Source organism: Nicotiana tabacum, chromosome 1 (genome assembly GCF_000715075.1).
Source record: "Nicotiana tabacum cultivar K326 chromosome 1, ASM71507v2, whole genome shotgun sequence".
Taxonomy (NCBI): Eukaryota; Viridiplantae; Streptophyta; class Magnoliopsida; order Solanales; family Solanaceae; genus Nicotiana; species Nicotiana tabacum.
Genome location: NC_134080.1, coordinates 23,197,980 through 23,225,504, shown reverse-complemented (window position 1 = coordinate 23,225,504; position 27,525 = coordinate 23,197,980). Strand labels below are relative to the sequence as shown.

Below are 27,525 nucleotides of genomic sequence, written 5' to 3'. Positions count from 1 at the left end.
ATTATTCTTGGCGTGCTTTAGTGTAAAATTAGCGTGCTCTTTACCATTACTTGCTTCACTGCTTCTCTTCCTATCCCAATCTCAATCACCATATATAACAAGGATACACACATAAATAAGCTCCAAGAAATTTTGGTTTGAAATATACAAGGTGATATGTTAGCTTAGACACTGGCACACTCACTGCTTTAGACTTGTGTGTTTATATACAATTTGCAGAGGACGTAAAGGTAGTTTGATATTATTTAACTCAGTAGCGAATGCAGAATTTTCATCAAGAAAATTTAAAAAAGTATTAAAAAAATAAAGTAAACACACAAAGAAGTTAGGAAAATAAAACATCTTAATATATATATTTGACCGTATAAACAATGTATAAATTTTTTGCGAAGGAATTTCATGAACCCCTTTCCATCCCCTGGTTCCGCCCCAAGTAACATACATGGGCGAAGCTACATTCCCTTAAGGGTGGTCAAATCATCGAAAAATTAGACATTATATATAGATAAAATATTAGGTATTAGAGGTATATAACATATATTGAACACCCTTTATCGTAAATTTTTCCCCCACTTAATTCAAGTCCTATTCAAGGTGTCTACTCATCATACTCCTACCCATTGTCAATGCCGACTAAACTCATAATTTTTTTGTTTTATTTTACATGACACTACTATTATTTGCGAATCAAATATTTTAGATTATAAGTTTTCATATATTTTTAAAATGCTTTTACTTTAAAAAAAAATTAATACTTTAGAGTATACTCTTTATATGAGTAGTTAATAAAAATCTATTTTATGTGGTTAAAAATTAATAGATAATGTCTGAATTGAACCAAAGTTAGAAGATTTTAGTAGATTGTGCTTTTATTTTCGGTTGCTAGATTTGGTTCTGCGACTCAAATACACCCCATTTTATAGTGAAGAAAGAAGCAAAATGAATAAGAGGGGGGGTGGGGGGCCCCCCCCACAAATTTCAATTATGAAACGAGGAAAAATGCATAAGCCTTTCGTGTACGAGGTCCAATCAGATAAATTGCGTGTGCATATGATTGGTTTTGCACTTTCATCATCACCATTCTTAAAGTGGTTTTGCACAATGCTTTTGGTCATACCTCAATAGTGTGGTCCTATTGCCAGTCGAATATCTATGTTCTACATTGGACTGGTGGTTGGTTCTACACTGGACTGGTCCTATCACAACTCCTTTTTCTTTTGATAATCGTGATTTCACAGGGTCCTGCTACCTCCAACAAGGTATTCCGTAAATTTATCTACCAAGACTTGGACATATAAAAAAAATCACCCAATGTTTTTGCCAAAATTAAACCTGAACCTCATAATTCTCAACCCACCTCATTAAACACAAGACCCCGCCCTTGAGAAGAAATCACAAAGTTAGAGCCATGACCAGCACACACGAGGGAGAACCTCTGCTTAATTCTTTTGTCTAACTCCTACTAAATCATCAGTTCACAGAAGCTGATGCAAAGGAAAGTACTGTACCCACGGTTTTTCGATTTTTGAATGCTCTTCAATAGCTAACCAAAGACAATAGTTAAAATTAGTTAGACAAGCAATAACACAATTGGGAATAAAGGTTAGCAAAATTAGCAGTCTCTAGCTAATTCTGATATTGATAAAGCTAAAAAATATGTTACATTGATGTATCAAACAATTTGCAAGGTGTTTTCTTCTATCAAAAGCACAACGAAGAAAGGACAAAAGGTTGCATTTTCAGTAGTAGAGGCTTAATGTACTGAAAGTGAAAGAATACTGGACACTGGGGCCACTAGGTTTGCTTCATGTTCTCTTAATCTTTGAAAACGTTCCAGTCTCAGAGAAATAGGTGCTTTGAGTTCCGCTGCCAAGCTGATTTGCAAGCGCCTGAGGATTTGATAGCTCAATCCCCTGACATAAAAGTTAGTATTAGGAAAACCAACACAAAATACAGAGAAGTATAGAGAAACAGAATAAGAGGAAGGGGGACAAAAAGATTTGACTGAAATAGACCAACACAATCTTAAGAAATAACCAAATCAGAGACTGACACTACGAGTTCAAAAGGGCAACCTCAAAAGTGCACGCGTTTACAAGCTTATCCCCATCCGCCCACAATTCAATATTATTTAGCAAAGATTCATGGGAACCATATTACAATATAATTCCGGCTGAGCCTTCCCCAACTGACTGGGAGCATTCTTAGAACATTCCTGGCATCTAGGGGGGTTAAATAGGCGTGTAGGGTCATATTTTTAGGGTGGATCAAATGGATTGATACATTAAAAAAAAAAATTGATAAATAGATTGATACATTAATATTGTAGTGTTTCCATTGACAACAAATCTTTTCACTTAGGCAATAATCCCTGATGTCACTTGTGAATGTCATAAGCAAGACCCCAAAACCTAGAAGTTAAGGTCAACACAATTTTAATTTTGTATTGTGAAGTAAATAGGAGTTTTTTGCTAATCATTCCGGATGAGAGAATACCAGCTGCTAATTAGTGGAGGCAGGGGTAAGTTATCAGATTACAGATAAGACTTTATTGCATGCTAAAAAATAACTTAGTAGTTGGGTTGGCACCTTTTGATAAATGAACTATTTCAACTTTTCTCCGACAAGTAATTTTTTTTAATTATTGTAGACAAGAAAGGACACGTTCCTGTTCACTAGACGTTGATGTTACTGATCTATTGTCTCTTTTCGTCTTCTTGAGCCGAGGGTCTATCGGAAACAGCCTCTCTACTCCTCCGGTAGAAGTAAGGTCTGCGTATACACTAACCTCCTCAGACCCCACTTGTGGAATTTTACTAGGTTGTTGTTATTGCTGCTCTTGTTCACTAGACGTAAACAGCAGTATCCAAGAAAGTACAGAACAAAGACCAACAAATGTAAGTTTCGTGGTTTTTCCTTGCTTGTAAAATTGAAGATGCCCCTCTCATTATGACTCAGGAATAACTAGTTGATCAAAAGAAAGGTTTCATTTAACAGAACCTACACCAAGACTGAAGCGGCAGAAATCATAGAACGGTAAAGTAATAAGCTGGGAAGGGGCAGTTTTACAATAATTCATAGTACAATCGTACAAAGTACCTAAAAATTTGACATGAAACATAAAGCCGAAAAACCTCGGCCTTCCGACTCCACATGCAGTACTTTAGACAATCTCGTGTATAATAGTTGCTTAACAAGAAGGCAAAACCAATAAGTAATTAAACAGTAAAAAGAGCTTACTTGCACTGGGGTGAAGGCCAAACTTGAAGTCAACCCTGATGTGGCACCACTGCTTCCATAACTCTTCTCCTTGAATCTGGTAAATTGTCGAGCAATGAGAAAGAGAGAGGTGTAAGACAGAGACAGGATAAGTTAATAACACGATTGCTGCAAGCCCCATATACTGCAAAATTCACTGGTCATTAATGTGAGAACCTTTATGGGAAAAGACAAAAGAAGAGAGACTTACTTCTTTGCTACTTTGGCAGCAAGCTTGCTTTGACCAACTGATACACGCAACTTGCCGCTTCCAGCCTGACCAAGCATGCCGTAGCCCTCCCCTAGTCCATCCCCTAATTCCAGGAAAGATCGAATATGAAGTAAAGAGCAACATCAGTCCTGATCTATACTTAAAAAAACAGATTGGAATTCTGAAAAACAAAATTAAAAAGCACCAACAGTTATCTCAGATTAGATTCGAGTCCTCTCATCCCATTAACTTTGTGAATACCCACAAGAAGTTGTAACTAGTACTAACTAGCTAACATTATATACTTGGTCTTTAGAATGCCCAAAGGAAAAGGATTCCTGAGAATAGGTAACACAAGGACAAGAATTTTTGCTTCAACAAGTTCTGGAAATCAAACAGCCAGATTCACTACCAAGCGCAGAACAATTATTTCACTTGCAGGAGTTATGTACTCTATTTTGCATCAAGCAACTTAAGAAATGAAACCATTTATTCAATACCAAACTTTTCCATTTCATCTTTTGCTCTCATTTTGGGACTTCTATTTAATTTGGAAGGTGAAGGGGTTGCATTGAGTTAGTTGTTATTACCTAAGGAGCTTTCTTCAGGTACTCCAAACTGCATCCTGTTTGCTAGCTTCCGCATGTCCGTGATAGCATATCTGATGAAATATCACGAAAACATGTATGTCAAGCAAAAAACATGTGCTTAACCAGATATAACTCTGGAAACTTATTAAAAATAAATAGATAAATATATAAATCTGGAAACTTTAGTGCACATAAGATGAAGTGAAACATCCAGTACCTTTCCTTCATCTTTCTCAGCCGACGACCACCTCTCTTTTTCTTAGGCTCAGAATCAGGAACTGGAAGAGGCTTTGGCTGCTTTGCAGGAGGTGGCTCTTGCCATTTCTCTATCTTTTTCTGGATCTCTTCCCTAAGAGTTCTTCCAGTTTTTCCAGTCGGGTCTCCGCTGATTGAATCCACGCGTGCCGCTAATGTAGATTTTGCTGCCAGCAGTCTAACGGCCCGCATCCTCAAGGAAGGAGGTGTACTCTGAAATGTTTCTGTTTGCTCAATATAACCCACATGAAATTGGGAAGTTGCTGTGGAGAACCCTGCTAAAGTCTTCTTTTTGGCACCAAGAAGCTGGACATTACAAGCAGGCATTTTTGCCAATGACGAGAGACCACCAGCAGTACCCATAAGTTTTGCAGCAACTGCACTCCCAACTACAGCAGAAAGATTGGGAGCAATATATCCCATTCGACTCTCAACAAAATCAAGAACCTTTTTCTTTGCTGAATCAAGAGCAAGGGCTCTATCACATGCTTCCACTGTCTTCTGTAAAACATCTTCTGGCAATGGCTTGCCACTGGTAGTTGATGCCGTAACAGAGACAACCATGATGATAGCCGAGGGTAGCAATCCTTCCAAGTCAACAAGAGTCAGATCCATTTCGTTGCCAATCTTCTTAACAACCCGAGCATAATCAATTGGGTGATGAACAAGCGACTCTAACTCAGGGAATTTCAATCGATACTTGTCGCGTATGAAATTGTGGATTATAACAATTTCATTCTCAATGTCAACTGATAAGGCATTACAGTCTACTATCAACTGATACTCTGGATCATCTTCGAGAACAATACCTCTATTTGTGACATCAGACTCCTTCTCAAGTGCATCTTCAACTTTCTGCAGCATTAATAGCATATCACCATTTGCAGAATTACTCCCAACCATAGGAAAAGGGGATAGTTGGAGGTAAGACTAAGAGGAAAAAAAATAAAAAGCTCTAAATTTCTAGTGAACACATGGGACATTTAACCTCTAATTTCAACTCTGAAGGGGATAAAAGGGTGATCTCACTTGTCCATCCATGTTAACATACATAAGCAGAAATGACACATGAGGAAAGAGAAAAGATAATAGGAATAGAAAATATCAGAGATAAAAAGCACACAAGAAGCTTGAATTTAACCAAGAAGAAAAAAGCATCAACAGCTAGGCAACAAAATATAATGTAAAAAAACTTACGGGCAGTCCACATTGTTTTAATTGGGGCGACTTTTTATAAGTATAACCAGGGAGATGATGTGAGCACATGAAAGATCATAAGGTATGTACCAACCTGCATTATGTCAATGTAGCGACGTGACTTTTGCAACTTGGAAACATTATCTAGATCGTCATAATTTAGTGCTTCTATGTCTGCCAAGTCTCCGTCTTCCTCCATATGATCAGCATCAAAATTCTCCTCATCCTAGTTAAATAAAGAGGAGAAAATTCAGTCGGAGTAGGAAGATAAAAAAGGAATTTGATAACTGTATGGACCACATCTTCAACCCACAATTTTCTTCTACTGCTCCAAGAATCCCAAAACTAATCATAGAATACGCAGTATGCCCTATGGAAACACCAGTCAACACAATATAACATCGACTTACTTTTCTTTCACCCAGTACACATACAACAACAACAACAACAACAATAACAACAACAAACCCAGTATTTTCCCACAAGTGGGGTCTGGGGAGGGTAAGATGTACGTAACCTTACCCCTACCCATGGAAGGGCAGAGAGGCTGTTTCCGATAGACCCTCGGCTAGAGAACGATCGAAAAAGAAAAGGTAATTACAACAAGTAGGAATAACAGCAAGATGAAATAAGATCGAAAGTCAAACTCTAGGTAGCAATAGCCATCTATGGATAAAAGATATCAAACTAACACTAATGCTAGCAAACTGAGCAAGACAAGAAGAAACGCTCGACTGCCTACGAACCTTCTATCCTATTCTTTAACCCTCACACCCTCCTGTCTAGGGCCATGTCCTCAGTCAACTCCAGCTGCGCCATGTCCCGCCTAATAACCTCTCCCCAAGACTTCTTATGCCTACCTCTACCCCTCCTGCTACCCACCGAGGCTAACCACTCGCACCTTCTAACTGTGGCTTCTATACTTCTCCTCTTAACATGCCCGAACCATCTCAACCTCGCCTCCCGCATCTTATCCTCCACAGGATCCACTCCCACCTTTTCCCGAATAACTTCATTTCTAATCTTATCCAACAGGGTATGCCCATACATCCACCTCAACATCCTCATCTCAGCTACTTTTAGCTTCTGGGTATGAAAGTACTTGACCGGCCAACACTCTGCTCCATACAACATAGTCGGTCTAACTACAACCTTGTAGAACTTACCTTTAAGTCTCAGCAGCATATTCTTTTTTTTTATTTGCACCGGGTGTCCGAGTCTCTAAGAGCCCCGACTAATCCCGGGGGTGCACAAGCCTTCGGCAAGGAGTTTCCCGCAAGTGATCCACGGTTAATTCAGGTTTTACCCAGTCCGATGGCCCTCAGAAAATGTTTGCACCCAGTGGGTTTCGAACTTGAGACCTTGAAAGGGAGCAAACCCCAAGGCTCAAGTCAATTGCCACCAGGCCAACCCCTGAGGGTTCTCAGCCGCACATTCTTATCACACAAGACACCGGAAGCGAGCCTCCACTTCATCTATCCTGCTCCGATACGATGCGTGACATCTTCATCAATCTCCCTGTTACCTTGTATTATAGATCCAAGATACTTGAAACTCCCCAGTACCCAAAACAAGTTCTTTTTATCCATTTTTAACTTCTAATACATTTTTGTATATCATCCTAACATATATATATATATATATATATATATATATATATATATATATATATATATATATATATATCTAATATATGTACACCCACATTTTAAGGAATTGTTATCTATTACCTTTTCTCTCTCTCCACTCTTTTTTTTTTCACCTCTCCCCCTCTCTTCTCACAATTTCTTACTCAATTTGATTTAGATCTCTCTGCATATTTGATTTAGATCAGGCTTTTACCTTTTCTATGTATCCCTTCTCTCCCATAGATATACAATTACTGACTTTGTATTCAACCAATCATCTTCTTCTATATTCGATTTCTCCGATTGAATATTTGTTGGAATACTGTAGCTTTTTATTTAAATATTTTGATTTTGAATTGAATACTATAGTTTTTATCCGAATGCCATAGTTTTGGTTTGAATATTGTATTTTTAAATTGAATACTGTAGTTTCAAATTGAATATTGTATTTCTGAATTGAATAATTTTGCATTGAATAGAACTGAATATGTAGTTTGAATTACTATATTTTTGAATTGAATACTATAGTTCTGAATTAAATACTGCAGTTTCATAAAAAGTGGAGTGATGATAGAGATTGGTTAATGTCTTGTGTTTTGCGGGATGAGAGAAACAAATTGCAATATTGGCTAAAGATACTTTTACCTAATAAAGGCTAAGTTATAAGGATATACGCTGCCACTGGAAAAACCAAGAGTCAACTTTGACTAGATTTGTTATACCATGTAATTAGCTATCGAATCCTATATGTAATGTCCATAATTAGGGTATATTATGTAAAAAGGGTCTGCAGGTGGTATTAGTTGTGTTTCTTTCCCTAGAAAAAATAGGGAGGAAAACAGAAAATGAAGAAACTGAGATGGCTAATGAGTGGCAAAAAGTGAAAAAGATGAACTCACAAGAACATCAGCTTCATTGTCGGACAACTCGTCCAGATCTGCCAGGAAAGAATCAGCAAGAGTTGCCTGCAACCAGGTAAATATTATCAAATGAAGACATTAATTACATAAGAAAATCCACCAGAAAATCAAAAAAGACATGTCAAGGGCACAATCAGTACAACTGTCATACATACAGAGAACACAGGGAACAGAATGGAAAAGGAAATATTCTCTATCACCATATTTGGGAGTAGGCAACCCCTTTAATAATGTGCATCTCTCTTGCTAGCAAGTAGTTACAATATAATCAAATAAATATAAGTATTCCACTCTAACAACCTTAGGTTTTTTATTTTTTTTGAATATAAACACTAAAGTCTTTAGTTTTTAGAGGGATGACACACAACTCAAAATGGCATCGGAACAACCAAAGGCATTGAATTTAAGTTATTGTATTGAATATGTCTTAACAAACTGCTTCCGTGCGGGCATAATTCTTTTGTCCAGAGTCAAACACATGAAAATATTTTTATGTTAAGGGTGATGGTGTACTTGACCAAGACCTAATATAAATAAACAATAGTGCCTCATTGCTAATGGCTTAAACTTTTATGAGGTGTTCGCACAATTCAACACGGCACATTGTATCACATCGAAAAATGGATACATATAATAATATTGTTGTTGGTCAGGGAATAGGAAGAAATTGCAAATTCGCATGGAGTTGGTTTGTCGAAAGGAATAATAAAGAGGACATACTTCCTTTTTTTTTTTGACAATGGTGTTGTCGGGGCCACTTTGTGCGCACCTAGACTATTTCATTGGTACCTACTACCCACCATGACTTAGGAGGATAGGAAGAAATCACCTACTCCCCCGTCCCAATTTATGTAGTGGTGTTTGACTGTGCACGGAGTTTAAGAATGAAAGTATGAAACAAAGAATTTTGAAACTTGTGGTCTAAAATAAGCTATAGAAATTTTATTGCTATAAATCATCTCATTAAATAGAGAAAGGTGTCATTCTTTTTGGGACAGACGTAAAAAGGAAGGAGTGTCACATAAATTGGGACGGAAGGAGTAGTACTTTTTGTCTCTACTGAATTTGAAACCTAGTCCACTATGGTGTTCACCCACTTGATTAACTACTAAGTCACACCCTTGGTGCCTATGAAGGGGGCATATTCATTCTTATCGTATGTTTACTAAGTAGTGGATAACAAGATGAAAATTAGCTTCTGGATGGATAAGTGGCATGGTGACATGACCCTTGCAAAAGCATCCTGCAAGTGTTACAAACTTGTGACTAACAAGAACACAAATGAGTGTGTCACCATTTGAGGGAGTATAAGTAATGAAAATGAAATGAAAGTAATATTTAGGAGGACTATTAAGGACAAAAGCAGGAAGAGATTGGGGTCTTTTTGCTACATTATGTGAGTAACAAATAGATGATGGAGAGGATAGAATGACATGGAGAGAGAAGGGAGATAAATTGTTCATGATTAAGCCAAATAATAGGAAACACTTGATATCGCTATTACGGATGCTAACTAAACTCAAGTGCATTAGCTAAAAATCACAACTGAAGTGCTGAAACAAACTTCGGGCTCATATATTGTGCACGACATAAAGGACTCATTCTCCAAGTCCAGGCTCTAAGAAGACTGCGGAAGAAAGTTTCTTCACTTTGCTTTGCATGATGCCAAACCACTCCAGTTTCTTAAAAGAACATTAGTTTTCCCTCTAAGTAGAAGCATTGATGTATTTGGGTGTCCGAGATGCAATTCATTTCAAAAACAAAGGGGACATACAGAGAAGGAGACATCTTCTCAAACAAATCCTAAACTAAGTGCTAGCACGCTGCAAAATCTCAGATTGGTAAACCTAAGATATAAGGAGCCAAATTTATTTTAAATAACAATACAAAATCATGAGCATCTAATTATTAGAATAAGCAACTGAAAAATTTTCAGAACTAAACAATATCAGTACCTATCCAAAAAGAAACGTATAGGCAAATACGCGAAGCACGTATACAATGAGCATACATCTATGCTCAGGCTGAACTTCATGATATTCCAAACATGCCTCCTTTAATCAAACCAAAAAAAAAACGCAAAAAAAAAAAAAAAATCAAAAAACAAAAACCAATACAACAGAAAACAAAATTAAACAAGGGAAGATTTCTGACCACCAAAAACCAGTCTTTGTAAAGCACTATCAAGGACTATAATTTATTTCAATAAATTAATATGATCATGGGCATAACCTACGTATACCTAAACACGAACACCCAATAATTCAGACTACTGCTCCGTTAAGAAACCCTAATAAAAATTATAATCAATAGAAATCTCTAAAACATGAATTTAGGAAATTGGCTAATTACCATTGTCTCTCGTGCAAAAGTACCGATAGTACACTTGACAATTTCGCTGCAGAACACTAAAATTGTGCAAGTATAATCTTCTGAAGAGAACAGGGAACTAGAGAGAGGAAATTGAACAAAAATAAGTGCCGACTCTAAATTCGTGGGCCGGTAGGTCCACTACCCGAAGCCCTTTATGGATTTTCGAGAAAAAAATCAGCCTAATTTAAGAATTAGGCACAATTTTAAAGTAATCAAAATTTAGTTATTTTTTATATCAAAATAAAATTTAAAAAAAATACCATTAAAATCCAAAAAAACTCCTAAATTCTATTGAAAGTGTGCCAAAAATTGATGCAGTTTGAAGACGACCTCCGAAAACAAAAAACAAAAAACAAAAACAAAAATTGCAAAAATTTCTTTGCCAAAAAAATTAAAGACTTTGAACATACAATTTTTAAGAATTAGTTTTGCAAGAAGTGGTGTCGAACAAAATTCCAATGCAACATTATCTATAAGTGCAAGGAATAATCTCTGGTAGTTAATCAGTAACTTTGTAAAATACGTTTTTTTTGAATAAAATTTTCAAAAAGGTGTTTCTCAATCTTGTAGATATGTACTTCAATAACTATTTTGATGTTCTATTTTTTTTGTTAATCCTTTTTATCTTATTTATTGAAGTAGAATATGAAGATTTTGCACTTTAATTTGATATAGGTGCACACATATTGTTTTCTGAAACTTTGCTTTACAAAGTTTAATTCCAAGTCTGAGGATAGGACCTTGGTGCATTTAGTTTTAGGTGGCACCTAAATTGATACCTTCTGCTCACACACTTCCTCTTTAATTAGACCTCAATTGATTGATGGTAATTATTTTGGCATATAAATATACTATGTCTCAACCTATACTATATTATCTATCTATATACTATATTAAAAGCACAAAAGCTCTTAGCGAAATATCGTTCGCCTTTTTTATTCCTTTAAAATTAGAGTTCGCACTAGACAAAATAATTATTTAATTAATTTTCTAATATGTAGGAATAATTATTTAATTAGTTTCCTAATATTTAAGAATAGTCATTTAATTATTTTCCTAATATTTAGGACTTTAATTTTTCAATATTATCATTTAATTATTTTCGTAAAATATAGTACTTTGAAATCAACTAAAAATTTAGTATTTATTAATTTTTTTTCTTTATTTGAACTAGAATTATTTTCTTTAAATAAAATTTGAACCCCTTCCTTCTATGTATGAACATAGAACATCATTGTCGATTTAAATTTATTTTAAGAAGTTAATTATTACTTAAATTAAGGGTTTACCAAATAACAATGACTTTTTTTGCTAAGACTCTTTATGATGTATATAGTTGAAGAGAAGTTAACGTAAATATAAATATAATAAAGTAACTTAAACATGTAAATGTTAGTTATAGATACTTTGAAGTGCATTATGCCATTTGTAATCCCCTCTAAAGTTATTAGACCATCAAGTAAGGTTAATAAATATTTATAAATTATAGAAAAATATTACTGAATATTTAGCTTATGAACACGATTTACAGTAGTTGAAAGCAGTTTAGTTATAATTTGTAGTTTTTATTTTTCAAAGCAGTTTCCTTTTTCTTTTGTTTAATTTATTTGTGGATGTTATAAGTTGAAGCATGAGGTATGGTGCAAAAAAATTTCTGTCTCGCTTATAATTTAAATTTTGCTAATCACTATAATTGTATTGTGTACGAAAATAATGTATTATCTTTTAAAAGTTATATCCCATTAATTGAATTTTGAAAGACTATAAATAAACTACTTATAAAAAAATCTGTAAATAAATTCTTATATGATATTAATATGTAAAATTGTAAAAAACACCTGCGTTTGAAGAAAAAAAAAAGGTACACTTAAATACTAGACAAATTGAAGAATGATGGGCTACGTTCAACTCATGCAAACTAATTATTATGTATTGTGGCGTTAAAGCAATTTTAATCTTCTCAATCCTTATTTTTAGTCCAAGTTATTCTTTTAAATTTATATATTTGATTTTAACATGTAAATTTATAAATAAATTTTGTTTGAAATTATCAAGAAGAATATGTAAAATAAACTATATTCTGATATGGGACAAATTTGAAGAAAGATGGTGTGTAATATTTATCTCATGTGAACTAATTATAATATACTGTATAAATAAATTACACTTAGATACTGACCAAACTTGAAGAATGATAGTATGTGTTGTTCAACTCATGTGAACTAATAACTGTGTATTGTGCATTGATGCATATGGTAATAATTTTTTCTAATCTTGTTTAATCCTTATTATGAGTTCAAGTTTATATTCATAATTCTTTTTAAATTATATTCTAAATACTTTTATTGATGTTACGATCCTAAAACTGATCCGGCCGTGATGACACTTATCGTGAAACTAGGCGAGCCGATACAATTTCCAAATCAAACTATTACTCTATAAAAGTCATTTTTAAGTCATTAATTAACAAGAAATCTCATAATATAAGTCTAAATAACCAGTGCGGAATAAATACACAAGCCCGACATCGAGGTGTCACAAGTCACGAGCAACTACAACTCTGTCTCAATACAATAAAGTCTAAACAAGACTGGAAGACCATACTAAATAAATATAGGGAAGATATGAGGGAGAAGAACACGGTTGCGAACGCCATGCAGTTACCTTGTCGACTCCAAAATCCTGTTGAATGGACGATCAATGCTCACTATCGTGACCCGCAACTCCTGGATCTGCACACAAAGTGCAGGGAGTAATGTGAATACGCCAACTCAGTAGGTAATAAGAGTAAATGAAAGCTGAGCAGTAAGAAAATAAATAATTCCACGTCATAACACCACAACAAATACAGTACATTTCCCAAAACAGTACAGAAATCATTTACCTCGTAAAACAAACTCAGTTTCAGTAAAGCCTTTCCTTTTAAAACATCTTTCAATAGTTTCAAACGAGTGATGAAAACAGTGAATAAAATGATAGAAACGTAAATAGCCCCTCGGGCAAAACATGTACCATAAACCCCCCTCCCCCGGCAAAATATCAACAGAACCAGCCCCTCGGGGTACCTCACAATCACTCGTAATCAGTCCCTTGGGTAACAATATGAATCAACAACAGCCCCTCGGCTACATCACATCCCCTTGGCTATATCACATCACTGACACTGGGTACCTGCGCTCATTGGGGGGTGTTCAGACTCCTGAGGGGTTCCTACAGCCCAAACGCTATAACTAGCCATCTCGTGGCATAATAAATCAGGCCCTCGGCCTCTCATATATCACAATCAATACAACATGATGCAGCGCGCAGCCCGATCCCATAATATCCTTACAACACAGGGCCCCGGCCTCACTCAATCAAAAATCTCTCAAGCCACTCAGGCTAACAGTAAAACAGGGTGCTCAACCCAAAATATCGTTTATAGAATTCAAACAGAGTAAACAACACCGAGTTATGAAATCAGTAAAACATAGCATGACTGAGTGTAGATATTAAACCAAAACAGTGAGAAAAACAATAGTAAAAAGCTCCTAAGGGTCCAAATAGTTGGCACGAGACCCAAATATGGTATTCAGCCCAAAACATAGTAATACTTTCCCAAACACAATAGTTGCAAATAGTTTTCAATCAAATACGCGACTTAATAGTCGTACGAGACGGACCAAGTCACAATCCTCAACGGTGCACGAACTCACGTTCGTCATCTAGCGTATGTGCCACCTCAAAGTAGTGAAACGATGTGAAATCCAGGGTTTCATACCCTCGGGACAATATTTACAATCTTTACTTACCTCAAACCGGTCCAAACTCTAGCCCCTGATGCCCTTGCCTCTCGAATCGGCCTTCACATGCTCCAAATCTAACCGAAATCAGTATATTATCATCAATATACGCTAAAGGAACGAAGCCCAAGCGAAAATAATCAAATTAACTCAAAAATCCCGAATTGGCTCAAACCCGGCTCCCAGGCTCACGTCTCGAAATCCGATAAAAATTACAAAACTGGAAAATCATTCGCTCACGAGTCTACTCATATTAAATTCACCAAAATACGACATCAAATGGCCATCCAAATCTCCAAAATCAACTCTCCAAATCTTCTTCCATTTTCCTCAATTTTCACTCCAAATTCCCAAATTAAATGATAAAATCAAGACATAATCATGAGATTTAACAAAATTTGAGCGAAGAGCACTTACACCAATCAATCCTCTGAAAATCCCCTCCAAAATCGCCTTCTCTCGAGCTCTCTAATGACTTTTCAGATTATGGACCAAAACCCTCGATTTTGAACTTAAACATTCTGCCCAGGTGCGCCCTTCTTTGCGAATGCGGTCAAAGCCTCGCGTTCGCGAAGCACAAAAATCTACTGCTTAAATTTCCTTTTTCGCGAACGCGTAGCTTCACCTGCCAGACCCTTCGCGAATGTGTTGTCCTCTATGCGAACGCGTAGAAAAAATCCTTGGGGTCCAGCTGTTCCATCTTTCCTCTTCGCGAACGCGTTCGCGATCCTTCCACTGGTCATACCTTCGCGAACGCGAGCTCCCCTTCGCGAACGCAAAGAACAAATCTCTACAACAAAAATACCAGAAAATCTGCTATCTTTCCAAAGTCCAAAATGATCTGTTAACAACCCGAGGCCCTCGGGGCCTCAACCAAACATGTCAACGCATCCCATAACATCATTTAAACTTGTTCCAACCTTTAGACACTCAAAACATCAAATCACCATTGGATTCAAGCCTAAGGATTTTCAAACTTCCAAATACCGCAAACGATGCAAAAACCTATCAAACGTCAACCGAATTACCTAAAATTTTGCACACACGTCACAAATGATACAACGGACCTACTCCAACTTCCGGAATTCCAATTCAACCCCGATATCAAAATTTCCACTACCAACCGGAAAATGTCAAAATTTCAATTTGGCCAATTCAAGCCTAAATCTACCATCGACCTTCAAAATACAGTCCGATCACGCTCCTAAGTCCCAAATCACCTCACGAAGCTATCCGAACCATAAAAACTAAGTTCCGAGATCATCTACTCACAAGTCAACTTCTAGTTGACTTTTCCAACTAAAGCTTTCCAAAAGAGACTAAGTGTCTCATTTCTCTACAAAACTACTTCGAACCCAAACCAACCAACGTGATACGATGAAATGTAGCTGAACAACACATAAAGAAGCAGAAATGGGGGAAACAGAGCGGTAACTCATGAAACGACCGGCCGGGTCGTTACAACTGACAGATGTAAAATTCACGTGCAAAGCACGTACGCTAAAGCTAGTTATATTAAGTACAGATAGACTGCTAAAATTCAATTATAATTATTAAAAAAAACATGTACGTACAGAAAATGATAATGCTATTGTAAAAAAATTGTGGTCTTTAATGTTGAAGAATATTTTTTTCTTTTTTCTATCATGTTTGTTATCGCATCGTAGTTAAATTTTGCTTCATTAGAAATAAAATAAGAGGATAGACACTAACAGAGGAACAAAGATAAAAGGGCTATTATGATAATACATCTTCCATCAGAGGCGGAGTTAGGATTTTAAGCTTATGAGTTCGGGATTCTAATCGTTATAAATTGTTGGGTTCTAAATTAATAATTTATATATATTCAATGGATTTTTTATAGACAAATACAAAATTCGAACAAAAGCTAATAGGTTCGGCCGAATCCGCTCCCAACACTCTAGTTCCGCCCCTATTTTCGCTCGAGGGATGACAATCTCTATGTTCTCAAGATTTTCTGGGTAAAGTAATTGACATTGAACTACACAAGCGATACTTTTAGTTCAAAAGAAAATAATTACCTCCAGGAATTATGGTCGGATGGATAAAATTTATCCATATGAACTAAAAGTCTAAGATTCGAGCTATGAGAATAATTTTTTTTTATAAGAAACACTTCCACCTTTAAAGGACCTTACGCAATACAAATCCAATCGAACTCTAATGTAAATCTAAAACACTGGTGAATAAGTTGTATAAAAAAGAAAACAATTGTCGTGTGGGAGGATAATTGTCTCTCTGTCATGTTTACATTAGATAGAATTATCGGCCTTTGTTAACCTACTACTACTTTGACAACTTAATAAGATAAGCTGGAAAGTATACGTAATGTAATTTTTTTCTGTGTAAAAGAAAATATACACACACAAACACCATGATGCGCAACTAGGGGCGTACAAACCGAACCGAAAAATCACACATATAACGACCCGACTTATCGCTTTAAGAATTTATGCCTCGTTCAGCGACTTAAGGTCTCGAGCAGCTTCGTAATATATATTATGACTTGCATGTGCAATCCGTAAATTTTTCTGGAATGTTTTAATATGAAATAGAGCTTTAAAACTCAACTGAGTTGATTTCGGTCAACATTTTGAGCAAACGGAGCCGGATCTATATTTTGACTGTTCCGATAGATCCGTATCGTGATTTGGGACTTGAGCATATGCCTGAAATAGAATTCGGAGGTCCTTAGCTCAAATTATTGTCATTTAAAGTGTTAGCGGAAACGATAAAGAAAGAACACAAGATTTAACGTGCTTCCGGCCAATGTGTAAAGGCCGTTCTCCAGCTTGCCATTCAGCATGACTAAAAAACCTTTAGTCACCTTTATAGTTCCTGCTTCGCTTATGTACCTGTAGCCTTGTTCATCCAGAGTACCCAGTGAGATCAAATTCTTCCTCACATCAGGAACATGATGGACTTGTGTAATAGTCCTCATGACTCCGTCATGGCAGCGAACTCGAACTGAGCCAATACCAACTATGGCACAAGTTGCATTATTGACCATTACTACGGTTCCTCCACTTTTCTCATGGCTGCTAAACCAGTCTTTTCGGAACGTCATATGCAGAGTACAAGCATAGTCTAACACCCACTTATTTCCATAACTACTATTATTACACGATGTTGTTAGTACATAATTATTATCAGAATCATGTACTTGTTCAACTGTAGATGCACTCGCCTTTTCCTTGGACTTTGACATTGGGCAATCTCGTTCAAAGTGCCCCTTCTTGCCACAACCCCAACTCTCTGTATTCTTCTTGTTCACACGAGACTTTGATCTGTGCTTTGATTTGCTCTTTCCCTGTTGGCTAGTCCGACCTCTCACAAAGAGCCCACTTGCCTGGTCATCTCTGTCTCCTTCAATGTGCCTCCACACATCACTAGAGTTAAGTGACTGCCACACTTGCTCAAGCTTGATAGGCTCTTTGCTATACATTATTGAATTCTCAATATCACGATATCCTGAAGTCAGTGAAAATAGCAAAGCACATGCAAGCGTCTCCTTATCCTTTTTAATTCCTGCAATCTGTAAGTCCATGACAAGTTTATTGAACGCATCTAAATGATCTTATAACGAAGTACCTAACCTCATCTTAAATGTGTGAATACGTCGTTGTAACAATATCCTTGTTGTTACCGATCAGTCTTGGTATAGCCCTTCTAGCTTTTCCCATAACTGTTTGGACATCTCTTCGATACACGTACTTACTTAACAAAGCACGTTAGGTGCAAGGGATAGTTGGATTACACTCAATACATCCCCTTCAGTCTTCTCCTTGTCGGGAACTGATATATCCTTAGGATACTTTCCGTCAATAGCATGGATTGAACCTTCCCTTCGCAGAAACGCCATCATCTGGATCTTCCAGATATTAAAGTTGTTGTGTCCACTGAATCTATCGATTTCAAACTTCATGGAACTCATCTTTGCTTGTTCTTCCTCCCTGGATCGTTAAAGAATCCTGCAGCTCTGATACCAATTGTTGGCGGAAATGATAAAGAAAGAATACAAGATTTAATGTGGTTCGGATCAAAATAATCCTATGTCCACTAGAGAACAGTTGCATTTTATTATTAACAAAGGAAGGGGAGATTTCCCCATTACACTTAAGAAAATTTCTCTCTTAACTCTCTACTCATTATAATGTATTGTATTATTTTTTGGATGATTACTACAAATGAAGAGGAGATTTATAAAGGTAAAGACCTCTTCTTGATGTCATTGGTGACATTAAACTACCTCCTCTTGATGTCATGAGTGACATCAAAGGAGGAAGTTTCCTCCTAACATCCACACCAACCTTTTCCACCAACTCTTCCAATTGGCATGCCATTGTTGACTAAACATAAACCAATATTTTTAATCTCCACCTTGGTTTGCGTTTCGAGCGTGCGTATGAACAACTCTGGCCAAAACTTCTAAGCTTACTGGGCAACCCCGTTGTAAGAAACAACAAGAATCAAACCATTGTTGAACATACCACCTCCACCTAACAACTGTTCTCTTTAGAGTTGCATCAGTTGATGCACAACCCCACCAAGTCCTTGCAGTATGCAAACTTAGCGAGCGAGACTATCTTGGTCAACATGTCTGCAGCATTATCGTCTGTGATAACCTTCACGGCCTTGATAGTTCCCTCTTCAACAACATCTCGAATAAAATAAAATCTGACATCAATGTGTTTAATGCGCTCATGAAATCTCTGATTTTTCATTAGATGAATAGCACTCTGATTATCACATCTAAGAGTTGATTCCAGCTGAACCAAACTCAATTCCACCATTAAACCTTTCAACCATATAGCTTCCTTCACCGCCTCTGTTGCTGCCATGTATTCTGCTTCTGTTGTAGACAAAGCGACAATCGACTATAGAGTCGACTTCCAACTAACAGCACTGTCAACGAGGGTAAAGATGTATCCAGTTGTGGACCTTCTTCTGTCAAGATCTCCTGCATAGTCAGAATCCACATAACTGAGAATTGAAATACCTCCACCACTTTTTTGAAAGGCCAGACCAACAATAGAAGCTCCCTTGAGATATCTCAATATCCACTTGATAGCTTCCCAATACCTTTTTCCTGGGCTGGACATGTATCTACTTACCACACTTACAGATTGAGCAATATCTGGACGTGTGCATACCATAGCATACATGATGCTACCAACTGTGCTGTCATAAGGAATCTTTGACATATGCTCCACCTCATCCTCGAACTAAGGCATTTTTAACTCTAAAAGTTTAAAATGAGGAGCTAATGGTGTACTTACAGGCTTGCACTTATGCATATTGAATCTCTTTAGAACCCTTTCAATATACCTCTTCTGAGAAAGATGTACAACACCGTCTTCTCTTGAAATCTCCATACCAAGGATTTTCTTTGTAGCTCCTAAATCCTTCATGTCAAATTTCTTACTCAATAGTTTCTTCAAAGCATTTATCTCTATAATGTTGTTAGCAGCAATAAGCATATCATCAACATACAACAGTAAATAAATCATTGAGTTACCAGACATCTTCTTATGATACATACGGCTATCAAATGCACTCCATGAGAATTCATGTGTAGTCATGAATGCATCAAACCTTTTGCACCACTGTCTAGGGGATTGCTTCAAACCATACAAAGACTTCTTTAGCTGGCATACGTGATCTTCTTTTCCCTCAGCTAGGAAACCTTCAGGCTAATCCATATTGATTATCTCTTCAAGATCACCGTGTAAAAAAGCAGTTTTGACATCAATCTATTGAAGCTCCATGTCAAATTGTGCAACCAATGCTAGTAGCACACGAATTGAGCTATGCTTCACGATTGGAGATAAAATCTCATTGTAGTCAATTCCCTCCTTCTGATTGAAATCTTTTGCAACTAATCTCGCCTGGAACCTAGCATCTTCCACTTCATGAATTCCCTCTTTCTTTCTGTAGACCCACTTGCATCCAATTGTCCTCTTCCCCTTTTGTCTTTTCACTAAGAACCATGTATGATTCTTGTGATGAGACTCCATCTCTTCAGTCATGGCTAACCGCCATTGTGCAACATCCTTGCAATAAGTTGTGTTAATATACGAGGAGGGCTCCAGATTCTTAATCTCTTCTTGTGCAGCTATGAACACATATGCAATCAAGTTTGATTGATCTATAAGGTGTTCCGGTTGTCGTGTCTGCCTCTTCTCTCTCCCTTTCGCAATTGTGTATGGTTCATTGACAGCAAGTTCTTCTAGATATACATCTTCTGACTCATCTTTAACTTGAGTCTCTTGATCCTTTTCCTTGGCAAGCTCCACCGGAAGCTCCACCTGCTCGTTGTTCTTGTTTCCTGAAAACTCCACTGAAACTTTACGGGGATCAAGTATAGAGGACTTATCGAAGGTGAAAATCTCTACTAACTATAAATTTGAGTAAAGACAAACACCAAAGTTTGTACCCTTTTACTCCATCCACATACCCTACGAATATGGGTTTCTTAGCCCTTGGTTCAAGCTTTCCTTCATTAACGTGATAATAATCTGGACACCCAAATACTCGTAAGTATGAATAGTTAGAGGGTTCACATAACCATACCTCATTCGGAGTCTTAAAGTCAATTTCCAATGCATGAGATCGATTGACAATATGAGTAGTAGTATGAATTGCTTCAACCCAAAATACTTTGGACATTTTGGCTTGTATGATCATACAATGAGCCTTTTCAATAAGAGTTCTGTTCATTCTTTCAGCAACTCCATTCTACTGTGGCATGTGCCTGACAGTCCTATGTCTTGAGATCTCATGAGCCTTGCAGAATTCATTAAACTCTTCATTGCAAAACTCCAAGCTATTGTTTGTGCGAAGATACTTGATTTTCCGCTCCATCTGATTTTCAATCAAAATCTTCCACTCTTTAAATGTTTCAAAAGCATCACTTTTTGCCTTCAAAAAATGCACCCAAACCTTTCGTGAGAAATCATCAATAAAAGTGAGAAGATACCTCTTTCCGTCCTTCGATGGAAGTTTAGAGGGACCCCATAAATTAGAATGGATGTAGTCTAGCACTCTTCTTATCTTGTGTTTGCCAATGCTGAAGCTGACCTTCTTTTGCTTCCCTAGAACGCAGTGCTCACAGAAGTCAATTGTGTTGATCTTCAAACCTTCCAAAAGGTTACGATTGCTCAACATCTCCAGTTCACATGCGCTCATATAACCCAGTCTCATATTCCATTGTCTTGCCTTGTCATGATTAGATAACTGCACAGTAGATGCATTTGCAGATCCAACAATGGTGCTTCCGGCCAATGTGTAAAAACCGTTCTCCAGCTTGCCTTTTAGCATGACTAAAAAACCTTTAGTCACATTTATAGTTCCTACTTCGCTCATGTACCTATAGCCTTGTTCATCCAGAGTACCCAGTAAGATCAAATTCTTCTTCAGATCAGGAACATGATGGACTTGTGTAATAGTCCTCACGACTCCATCATGGTAGCGAACCCAAACTGAGCCAATACCAACTATTGCACAAGTTGCATTATTGCCCATTACTACGGTTCCTCCACTTTTCTCATAGCTGCTAAACCAGTCTTTGCGGAATGTCATATGTAGAGTACAAGCAGAGTCTAATACCCACTTGTTTGCATAACTACTATTATTACACGATGTTGTTAGTACATAATCATTATCAGAATCATGTACTTGTTCAACTGTAGATGCACTCGCCTTTCCTTGGACTTTGACATTGGGCAATCTCGTTCAAAGTGCCCCTTCTTGACACAACCCCAATACTCTGTATTCTTCTTGTTCACATGAGACTTTGATTTGTGCTTTGATTTGCTCTTTCCCTGTTGGCTAGTCCGGCCTCTCACAAAGAGCCCACTTGCCTGGTCATCTCTGTCTCCTTCAATGTGCCACCGCACATCACTAGAGTTAAGTGCCTGCCACACTTGCTCAAGCTTGATAGGCTCCTTGCTATACATCATTGAATTCTCAATATCACGATATCCTGAAGTCAATGAAAATAGCAAAGCACATGCAAGCATCTCCTTCTCTTTTTTAATTCTTGCAATCTGTAAGTCCATGACAAGTTTATTGAACGCATCTAAATGATCTTATAACGAAGTACCTGACCCCATCTTAAATGTGTGAATACGTCATTGTAACAACATCCTTGTTGTTACCGATCGGTCTTGGTATAGCCCTTCTAGCTTTTCCCATAACTGTTTGGACATCTCTTCGTACACGTACTTACTTCACAAAGAACATTAGGTGCAAGGGACAGTTGGATTACACTCAATGCATCCCCTTCAGTCTTCTCCTTATCGGGAACTGATATATCCTTAGGGTACTTTCCGTCAATAGCATGGATTGAACCTTCCTTCCGCAGTAATGCCATCATCTTGATCTTCCAGATATTGAAGTTGTTGCGTCCACTGAATCTATCGATTTCAAACTTCATGGAAGTCATCTTGCTTGTTCTTCCTCCTTGGATCGTTAAAAAATCCTGCAGCTCTGATACCAATTGTTAGCGGAAACGATAAAGAAAAAACACAAGATTTAACGTGGTTCTAATCAAAATAATCCTATGTCCACTAGAGAATAGTTTCCTTTTATTATTAACAAAGGAAGGGGATATTTCCCAATTACACTTAAGAGAATTTCTCTCTTAACTCTCTACTCACTACAATGTATTGTATTATTTTTGGGATGATTTCTACAATGAAGGAGTGCATCTATTTATAGAGGTAAAGACCTCCTTTTGATGTCATGAGTGTCATCAAAGGAGGAAGCTTCCACGTAGCATCCACACCAACTCTTTCTACCAACTCTTCCAATTGGCATGCCATTGTTGGCTAAAAATAAGCCAACATTTTCATAACGGAATATAGAAATCTAAGGCTAAAGATTTCTAAAATTGACCGGAGATTTGACTTTTGAGAAAACGACCTAGGAATAGAATTTTGATGATTCCAATAGCTTCGTATGGTGATTTCAGACTTAAGAACATGTTCGGATTTGGATTTGGAAGTTCGTAGGACAATTCGGTGCATTTTGGCGAAAGTTGGAAAATAAAAGATTTTTGGAAAGTATGACCGATAGTTGACTTTTTAATATTGGGGTCGGAATTTGATTCTAAAAATTGGAATAACTCCATTATGTTATTTATGATTCGTGTGCAAAATTTAAAGTTATTCCGGATTGATTTGATACGTTTCGGTGCTAAATATAGAAGTTGGAAGATTTGAAAACTCATAATTCGATTCGATGCGCGATTCGTAATTTCGGCGTTGTTTAACGTGATTTTAAGCCTCAACTAAGTTCTTATTGTATTTTGGGACGTGTTTGCATATTTGTTTAAAGTCCCAAGGGCCTCGGGTGGATTTCGGAAGGTCAACGGAGATGATTTTTGGACATGGATGCTACTGGAATTTGCTGCTGTGTTTGGGCAGTAGCTGATTTTTCTGCTTTTGCGGAAACCTGATCGTAGCAGCGACCTTGCAGCAGCGATAACACCATCGCGAAAGCGACCCAGGAAAGGGCTGGCTAGAGCTCGCAGCAACAGACATTTTTTTTGCGCACCTGCGACATCGCAGGTGCGATCACCGAAGAACGCTGAAGCGAAGTTGAAGCTGGCAGCTTAGTTGTTTATCGCATAAACACAATTTCTATCGCACATGCGATACCGCAGGTGCGTGAACAGTGATCGCAGAAGTGAAGGTAGTGTAGAAGCAAGAACATTGTTCACAGAAGCGAGCTCTCATGTGCAATAAATCTGCCGCAAGTGCGAAACTAGGCAGTAACATAAGGACCAAAAACCAGTCATTTTGCCATTTTCGATTGGGATTTTGGAAGCTTATATCTCGCAATCTATAAAGAATTTGGAGATGATCCAAAAATGAAAGTTGTAGCCTGTGTATCTAGTTTTTAGAAATTTAAACCGTTTGTCATTTGGAATTGGTACAAAAAGTTATGGTTAATAAACTACAGGCTGTCTGGAAAGAGTTTTAAAATATCCAGAAATTTCTATTTCACGGGGCTAAATTTGGGAGCTTATATCTCTCCATATATAAGGAACTGGGTGATGAGCAACACATGAAACTTGTAGCCCTTGGTGTTTGGTTTCCAGAAAATTAAACCGTTCATCATTTGAATATTTGTACAGAAAGTTATGATCAATTTATCGAAGGCTGGTAATGTTAGTTTTTTCTGGGATAAAGGCTAAATCGCATATATCAAATGTGATTTATAAGTCTCGAATGACAAATGCAACTTGCCTGGACAGATTCTTAAACACAAGAATTAGCCATTTTTACTCATTTTTGAGTTTTGAGTCTCGGATTTGGGTGATTCCAAAGGGGGTTTTCACGACTTCGACTTGGGTAAGTATTTTATATTCGAAAGTGATTATATTTTCATAAATACATGTCCATATTCATCAATTATTTGGGATTTAGGTGTAAGAAATTGGAATTTTTGTAAAATCTTCCAAAAACAAAAATTTAAGATTTAGAGGTCGAGTTGTTATCGGAATTTGATAAAATTGGTATGGTTGAACTCGTATCGGAATGAGTGTTTAGATTTCGTGAAAATCATGTCGGGTTCCGAGAGGCGGGTCCCGCATTGACTTTTGGTTGACTTTTTAGAATAAAATTTTAAATTGATGTTTTATTATCCGAAATTGTTTCCGATGAATTTCAATGAAATTTTATAATTAATTTGGATAGATTTGAGCTATTCAGAGGTCAATTCAAGCAAGGAGGTGATTTTGGAATATCGTCCTAACTCCAAAAAAGTAAGTATCTTGTCTAACCTTGTGTGGGGGAATTTTCCTTTAGGCATTGATTCTTATGTGGAAATTGTATGATTGGAAATCATGTACGTGAGGTGACGAGTACGTACTTGGTTTATATGTGCAAATTATATCGGTTAAAATTCGTCCACACTCGTATGTATTTAATTGAAAATAGTTGACACTTAGTAAATCCTTGATTGTCTTGCCTCATTCTTTGTTTGTCGAGTTTGTATTTATATGATAATTTGGTGTGATTGCTACTTGGATTTTTATGTGAATTCCATGTGTTTGGTGATTTGATATTTCCTAAAAATAATTTTATTATGGATTTTTCATCCACAAATAATTAATTAAATAGTGTAAGAAAAGACATTAATATAATTATGGAAAATTTGGATTAAAGAAGATGTTGTCTTATGATGCATTATTTTTCCATCCTTGTTGATTGTTTTGAGGTTTTATATACGTTGTGTGGAGCCTTGGGCTTTTCGCTGTGAAATTAATTGATTTTGTTGCATCTTTGGAATTGATTGTGGCATACGAACAATTTGTAATATGAATTGTTGTATGGTGTTGTTGCGATAATATTCTGTGTAAATTATTGTGTAATTTGAGTTATTATTATGAGGACATAAGGGTGACGTTCCATTGTTGATATTATGTAGGTATAAGGGTGGTACTGTGGTTATGTGTGTTGGGATATTGTTTGGGCGGAGTGATAAGGGTGGCTATTATACAGAGCAATAAGGGAGACTATTATACGGAGCGATAATGGAGGCTATTGTACATAGCGATAAGAGAGGCTATTATAAGAGTGATAAGGGTGGCTATAGGAGAGATAAGAGTGGCTATTGTCAAGGATAATATGTGATGATGTGGGGTATTGTGTTGGTAATTGTTATGTGATGATAAGGGAATATTGTGTTGGTAATATTTATGTTGTATTGTAAATTCCTTGTGAGTTCTTTTGCATATTGTGCAATTTATTTCATATATTCAGTAAATTTGATAATAGTCAGATATATATTGATATTATGAGCCTGTGAATATTATCGGGCGGATTTGAAATGAGGTGTCACATGGTGACTTTTATTTGAAAGAATTATATTTGAAAATATTATTTGAAAGATTTTTTATTCGAAAGATATTTATTTGGAAGAATTATATTCGGGAAGGTATTTGTTTGAAAGAATTATATTAGAAAGGTTTCCTTTTAAAGGAAGCATGTTCAAAATATATTTATTGGAAATTATTATATCCTAAAGATTTATATTTGAAAGACTTGATTAATTGTCTGCACTTGTATTCATTATTTGTTGAGCAATATTTATGATATTCTTGTTGCCCTGCTGTTTATATCAATGGTTGATTATTTTTGTCATCATTGTCATTTGTTTCCTATTATTTTTGTACGTTATATTGCACAGGTTATTAGACTAGTGAGTGTCTTGATTGTACCTCGTCGCTACTCCACCAAGGTTAGTCTTGATACTTACAGGGTACCACTATGGTATATTCATACTGCACTTCTGTACATTTTTTTATGTACAGAGTCAGGTATTGGAGATACCGGACTCAGACAGAGTTAGAGTGTGATCGCAAGAATTCAAGGTAGAGTTGCTTGGTCGTCGAGTCCCTTGGAGCCTTTCCCTTTTTTCGTACTGTCAATTATTATTCGAGCAATATTTTATATTTAATTTCCTTCAAATCATTTCATGTATTCAGTTAAAGTTCGTGACTCAGTACTACCGGTCTTGGGAGGTTGTACTATTATTTCCGTTGTTGGTTTCGATTAAAAAAAAGGGCTTGAATTGTTATTATGATTGGCTTACTTAGTCTTAGAGACTAAGTGCCATCACGACACATGTGGTGAGATTTTGGGTCGTGACAGCACCAAACCGAAAAGTCAAACCAAACCGATTAAAAAATCCGATAAGGTTTGGTTTGATTTGGTTTGGTATTGAAACAAAAAATCGAACCAACCCGATATATAAATATATAATTTTATATATACTTTTAAGACTCTATATAAAAAAAATATCTAAAAATAATGGGGATTCTCTTATGGGAAGTAATATTTAATAGAATATGAAGCGCTCCATTTTTATTAACTTTCAATAATGTCTTGTATGAATACTTTCTTATCAAGTGTTATTAAAATGCGTCAATCTCTTTGTTTTTTATTCATACAAGATCTACTAGATTCTTATATCTTTTTCGAATTTGAAGTAGTATTTCGATAATTGATAATTAAATAGCATATACATCATTATTTAGGTAACGTATTATTTTTTATGTTTAATTATTAAATTCGGTTAATTCTGAAAGTTTACATTAACAAAAATTTATTGTCACACAACTAAAAAAATACTATCATGTTTTACTAAGAAAATTCTCCCATAAGAATATTTTAATAGATCATATGTTTGTCAATTTTTTCAATTTTTATTAAACATATATTTACTTATAAAAAATTTAATAAAGTAAGATTGACATATTATTTATATAACAAACAAATC

The 27,525-nt window shown here is 36.4% G+C and overlaps 1 protein-coding gene across 2 annotated transcripts; it reads right to left on the bottom strand.

Annotated features, from left to right (window-relative positions):
* Positions 1-1,606: 1,606 nt before the first annotated feature.
* Positions 1,607-10,557, bottom strand: LOC107812036 (U4/U6 small nuclear ribonucleoprotein Prp31 homolog). Of its 2 annotated transcripts, XM_016637060.2 has the most exons (9): positions 10,412-10,537; positions 10,015-10,113; positions 8,039-8,104; positions 5,606-5,737; positions 4,277-5,169; positions 4,060-4,130; positions 3,470-3,572; positions 3,241-3,316; positions 1,607-1,913 (listed from the first exon to the last, which is right to left on the bottom strand). In XM_016637060.2, the coding sequence occupies exons 4-9, from the start codon at positions 5,708-5,710 to the stop codon at positions 1,806-1,808; spliced, it is 1,356 nt and encodes a 451-aa protein (XP_016492546.2). In that variant the 5' UTR covers positions 5,711-5,737; positions 8,039-8,104; positions 10,015-10,113; positions 10,412-10,537; the 3' UTR covers positions 1,607-1,805. The 2 variants fall into 2 exon arrangements, with proteins under 2 accessions (XP_016492546.2, XP_016492545.2); XM_016637059.2 differs by lacking the exon at positions 10,015-10,113 and having other exon boundaries at positions 10,412-10,557.
* Between the last annotated feature and the right edge of the window lie 16,968 nt (positions 10,558-27,525).